At 45.5% G+C, this 6,000-nt stretch overlaps 1 protein-coding gene across 2 annotated transcripts in view; it reads right to left on the bottom strand.

The window, feature by feature from the left end:
* Window positions 1-217: 217 nt before the first annotated feature.
* The window catches only part of Ypel2 (yippee like 2), a 54,414-nt gene continuing 48,631 nt past the window's right edge, over window positions 218-6,000 (bottom strand). For both annotated transcript variants that reach the window (XM_050119520.1, XM_050119518.1), the window contains one exon: window positions 218-4,823. In XM_050119520.1, coding sequence (XP_049975477.1) covers window positions 4,734-4,823 — 90 coding nt within the window. In that variant the 3' untranslated portion in view covers window positions 218-4,733. The remainder of the gene's footprint in view (window positions 4,824-6,000) is intronic.

Here is a 6,000-nt window from a genome sequence, read left to right as displayed (position 1 = left end):
ATTCTGCACTTCTGATAGCCAAAGCCAGCTGAAAGGAGATGAACACGAGACCTGAGATTCACTCATGAACAGGCTTGCTGTCCTTAAAGAAATGTCCTTTATCGACTCAGCTAACAAGCCTGTGACCAGTGACAGACAGACTACCCAGCAGTGTAAGTGTTAAATGTCAAGATAATACACATTGTGTCAATGAAAACAGATGCCTTCGGCCCCGGAGTTAATATTTGAAAACTTTATTTTCTCAAATGAGCACCAACACAGATCAGAAACGACAAACAATGCAACTTCTCACTAATACTGAGTCATTATGTGCAGATACCGAAAAGAGGTGAAGACAATCACTCAAAAAAAATCGCCTTTGTTATTGGAGCAAAGTGACCTGCAGGGGAAAAATGCCACCGAAGACAATCGAAAATGAGAAACAAACACAATTTGAAATCCAACAATACAGTTTGTAAACACAGACAGACATACAAACCTGTGGTACACAAGTCTCTGCGGGCTGGGAAGAGGGGACTGATTCCACCTTCACCTAAACACTGTAGAACACCGGGCAGAGCTAACCTTGTAGAGACAATAAGGTCTTTCTTGGCTTTATCTTTGATTCTGGTACATTTCATGACTGTATAGTAATTTTTAGAAATCAATCACGATTTTAAAAACCTTTCCCCCTCACAGAACTAGAATGTATTTTCCATTGAGGCAGATTTTTTTAAATACAAAAGTGATGTTCAAAATTTGATTTGTCAGCCTCTGCCTGAACCTGAAGCAATCTGACCTTCAAAAAAGAAAAAAGAAAAGAAAAATAAAAAGATATCGTGTTATCAATGTCCTTTTAGCCTGAACCAGAACCAGTTAACATTTAGTATGACCTGGCTTCTAGAACAATCAGAGCCCTCGGATGTGTGACTGATCTGTTCACATCTCAGAAGCATGGACCTGACTTCGATTTCATCTTACAGGTTTGCTTTGCCAGCTTTAGAAGCAGAGCACAGAGCACACTCCAGCTCAGGGAGAGAAATCCTGCTCCATGCTGTTGGTCCACTCAGACATGGAAACCAGAAAGGGAAACTCTACGTGCCCAAGGTGTAAACAACTGTAATTCAAATAGTGTCCTCAGTAGAAAAGAAAACACGCGTGCGCGCGCGCACACACACACACACACACACACACTCACACGATTCCAATTTCTCAGAAGTTCTCCCAACTACAGCAATTACTTCTAAGTTGTTACTACTGAAACTTGTTTCTTTTCTAGCCAAGACAGGATAAGAAAGTATCAGTTCACAACCTGGTAATTTACTACAGTCTGTTCCACTGGGGAAAACGCAAACACAAAAATGCAAAAAAAAGTTTTAAAGCCTCAATCCAAGTTAAAGTGACAGATCTTTAAAAAAAAAATCTTGGTGATTACTCTTTCCCTTAAAATGTACTTCAAGAAACACAGAGGAAGCCATAGAACTGAAAACAAAGTGCTCCCAGGGATCTGAGAATACAGCACCAAATATATTATTTAAAAAATTAAATATTATTTACAAAAGTATATTTCACAAGAGACTTGAAAACCTTATTATAAAGGGGACACCGCTTTAGTACACACTGATCTACCAGCAAAGACTTACTTATCTACATGATCTGACTAGGTGCTGGGGCGGGACTCAGCCAGGCCCAGCCGAGAGCCCATGGGCATCAAGCTTGGCTACCCTTGTCTCATGCTCATTCACCCATTAGCAGCCTAGGGAAATATGGGGGAGGGGGTGAATGTATTCCAGGGTGGCCATGGCCCTATTACCTTACAGTGGCACGGGGAGAAGGAATGGGAGCTGGTCAGCTAGTCTTCAGTTCAAAACGAAGGCAGCTGTGGGCTGAGGTACAGAACTTGAGGCCCCTCCCTTTCTCTTTGCTGTTCACCCACCCCTGCCCAAGGTCACCCAATCAACTCCAATTCCCTGAACCTATGTGGGGTGAATGGATGAGGTCTTTGGTTATGCTGAGTCAATAATTTGGTGAGGAAAATAAAGAAACCGAACGAGGCTTGGAGTGCGCTTGTCTCCCTTGCTCAGCTGTGGACTCTAATACTGCTAAGTGTTAGGCAAACAAGCCGAGGATGGAGCAAGGGTCACACTGCTAGGTGTTAGGTAGACAAGCCGAGGATGGAGCAAGGGTCACACTGCTAGGTGTTAGGTAGACAAGCCGAGGACCAAGCGAGGGTTACACTGCTAAGTGTTAGATAGACACACCACGGATGGAGCGAGGGTCACACCGCTAAGTGTTAGGCAGACAAGCCGTGGATGGAGCGAAGGGCATAAGAAGCACTTCTGGTGTCACTGCCACAAAGAGAAGCCTAATGGGTTTTGGTCCCACCCCCAAAGTAGCTATGGAAAAACCGCGACCTGCTACTCCCTTTCGGCACCATATATGGTACCAGACACCCACTGGATGCTCAGACATCAGTTCAAGAAAAATCCAGAACCAGGCTCCTACTGGAGCTTGCTCTGGTCCAAGATGATCAAGGACCCCACCAAGTAAAAACAGTGGCACACTGGTCTCCTTCTCTGACCCTTGAGAACGGCAGGACGTCACACAGCCAAGTTCTACGCCTCACTAATTTTAGTTTTAAAGAAAAACTATCCACCTAGGTTTAACCCCCACCCTCCATTAGAAAAAGAAAAAGGACTTTAGTAGAGCTGGGATATTCCCTGAGCAAAGGGTGTGTAATCAAATCCTTAAATGAAGGCCACTTCCCTCGGGCAGGATTGGGGGGTGGACGCGACAAGGCTTGACTCTGGAGACAGTTTTGGAATGTGAAAGTGGAAAAATGTGTGTCACTGAGAACTTGAGCCTGGGAGCCACCGAGTGGTTTTCATGAAGCAAATCTTAGTCCTTCTGGGGCTCAGTCTGTCCTGCAGTCCATGGTGGTGGTGGCGGCGGAGATTGGGGGGTGAGGTGGGGGGGAGCTAATGTTCCAAGGCTCTGGACAAGGAGACTTGAGGAACAAAATCCTGTTTCTAGGAATCCTTACGTCCTACAAGAAGAGTGATCTGCTGTTAAACAGGCCTGACCTGTTCTCTGCCACCTTGCCATCACCACCAGCAGGGCAGTGCCAAGTCCCAGATCAGGACACGGGGGACAAAGCCAGGGAACCACAGCTCTCCTGTTGGGAAATTAGTTCTGTTGAAGATGAGATTTGAAAATGCCCTGGGTCAGATGCTTTAGTCTGAGTTAACCAGTTTTACAGATTCTTATTCCCATGAACTCTTTTATTAGGCTTTTTTTAAGAAGTGCATTTTCCTGTAGGACCAGCCTAGTTGGAGAACAATGTTGAGAATTACCCACTATGTGTGTATTTTAACATTATTTTCTGCCTAGGAAATGAAATTAATTCAAATGAGTTTCAGCCATGTGCCACGTCATAGCTGAACTGCTGTAAAACATTCAGTGTTGACTGATGCGCTAAGTTCCTTATCGTCTCGAGACTTACAGGGAATTTTCCCCCATCCCTAATGCAAAGCTTGGGTGGGGTGATGGGTGAGGGGGCCACAGTGAACCTATGATTCCTCCCCACTGCAGGACCACACTGTCAGAAGATTACTCTCCCCACATAAGACACTCGGGTCTAAAACAACAGAGGCACGAGGGATGCAATCTTGGATCTTTGCTTCTTAGGTGATGATGGAACTGTAGGAAAAAAGGCAAACCAGAAACACTTTGCACAGAGAACTGCTAATCCCGTGGAAGCGACTGCACACGGAGGAAGGATGTGCCGAGCCCGGACTGGCTCGAATCTAAACTGTTCCTCCCTGAACCTCTCCTCATCACATTGCTCCCACAGAACTGCTGACTAGTTACCAATTCTTACTTTTCCTGCTCGTTATCAGGAGTTCCCAGGCTGCGACCCGTGCTCCCTGGCTTTCCTCCACTGTGGATTTCAGGGTGCTGCTGGCTAAATGGAATATTTGCATCTTGCATCTTTCCCTTCACTGAAAGAGTGAAAGAAACCAAGAAGGTGATTGCCCACGGGTGGGGTGGGGGCGGGAGGCATCAGAATCACTAAAACCCATTTGGGCTTTACCTACCCCCCAACCCACCCTAGAAGGACATTCCGCGGCCCAGAATGCCAGGGTCTTGCCCTGTCAGCAAGAATCAGGGCCATTTCTTGTGCTAATCTGCTATCCTGGCACATTTCATGTTAGGACAGAAGTTTGTTGTCAGAGAGAATATAGCCATGAGGTATTTTTTTTTCTCTTTGTCCTTTAGAAAGAGTCAATTATTTCAAGCCAGGTCCCCAAGAGTAGCACGCCTTTGTTCTACCTCTACCCTCCTGCCCCTTCCCCAACCCCAGGACTCTCGGGTTCATCTTTGCTCTTCCTCGTGCCCAGGTGCCACTGCTCTGACAAGAGGCCACTAGGCAGCTCTCATGGGCTGGGGGCCCCCTTTCAAGGTGGACGCCACCACACGGCCAAGGATCTGTTCTGTTTGTCATTTTGTTTTCAGCCAACACTGGAACAGAGAAGCCAAGATCAACTCACAAACAGATACAAAGCAAAGAGACAGAGAGACAGCGATTCAGAGGCCAGTCACCAAAAAAGATGGCGTCAGGGTAGGAGTATGCCCCCTGATGGCAAGGCCCCTGAATGGATGGAACCAAGTGTTCAGTCACTCTCTCACGCTTGGGTAGAATGTTCGATTGGATGGCATTCATGTGGATGCTGGACCGGATGGACGCTGTCGGGTCAGTCCCAGCCATTGTCCTTGATCATGTGTGCTAGTTCAATGATGTATTTGCCTTCTTTATATTTCTGACTGCTTTCAAAAGCATGTTCCTATAAAAGAGAGGAAGAGAAAGAATGCTGAGTGATCCAAGGCAAACAGGTAACCGCTGAGGCACAGAGGCAGGGATGGTGCTGATGAGAGGCACCAGGACAGCAAAAGTCAGGTCTACTGAAGATGCTAGCACACAAGCATTCTGAGTTCCTATACTTAACAGCACAATGGAGGGAACAGATGGGCTTCCTCAGTATCGTGACAGAATTTCTTTTAAACCTCTGCTTCAATGCCACCATCTTGGTAAGTTCTTTCACCTGTCATGTCTTTCTTTGCTGGCTGTGCCACCGTCTACCCAGCTTCTTCCCTTATCTCTATCCACAGTACTCCATATTTCCCAATGCACACAACATTCCCGTTCAGTTTCTATTGCCTGTTATGCAAATGTTAAAGAAAGTGGAGATGTTTATTTTTTTTAAAGTTTTTTTTTTTTTTGGTTTGTCGAGACAGGGTTTCTCTGTGGTTTTGGTACTAGCTCTTGTAGACCAGGCTGGTATCGAACTCAGAGATCCGCCTGCCTCTGCCTCCCGAGTGCTAGGATTTTTTTTTAAGATTTTATCTATTTATTATGTATACAGTGTTCTGCCCCCATCCTGTATACCAGGACACCAGATCTCATTATAGATATAGACGGTTATGAGCCACCATGTGGTTGCTGGGAATTGAACTCAGGACCTCTGGAAGAGCAACCAGTGTTCTTAACCTCTGAGCCATCTCTCCAGCCCTGAAATGTTCGTGTTTTCTGCACTGCCATATCACTAGAAGATTAAAAGCCAGCTAACAGGCTTCAGTGAATAAAGTGCAGCTGTTGGTAGAGCTACATAGTATTCTCTGTTGTAATCTCATGTGCGTGCGTGTGCGTGCTCACACACACTCACTCATGAGCTCCTTAGGTAACCCAGATTTCTGAAGCTTACTAGAGGTCTGCCCTATATATGTATCTAAAGTTTGTATATTATTTCCACTAGTTTCTAGGAACACAGGAAAGCCTGGTTATAATCTTTTTTAAATGAAGGTCTAAAAAAATGATATTTTTATTTTATGTGCATTGGCATTTTGCTGGAGTTACAAGCAGTGGTGAGCTGTCATCTGGGATCTGCAAGAGCAGCTTTTAATCGCTGAGCCATCCCTCCAGCCTCGGTTATAATCCTAAAATGTACTTGTTCGGCTTAGGTG

Source organism: Alexandromys fortis, unplaced genomic scaffold, assembly GCF_014885135.2.
Source record: "Alexandromys fortis isolate MF-2015 unplaced genomic scaffold, M_Fortis_MF-2015_v1.1 scaffold_173, whole genome shotgun sequence".
NCBI classification, from domain to species: domain Eukaryota; kingdom Metazoa; phylum Chordata; class Mammalia; order Rodentia; family Cricetidae; genus Alexandromys; species Alexandromys fortis.
Note: the sequence above shows the minus strand (reverse complement) of the source record. Positions and strands in the feature narration are given on the sequence as shown.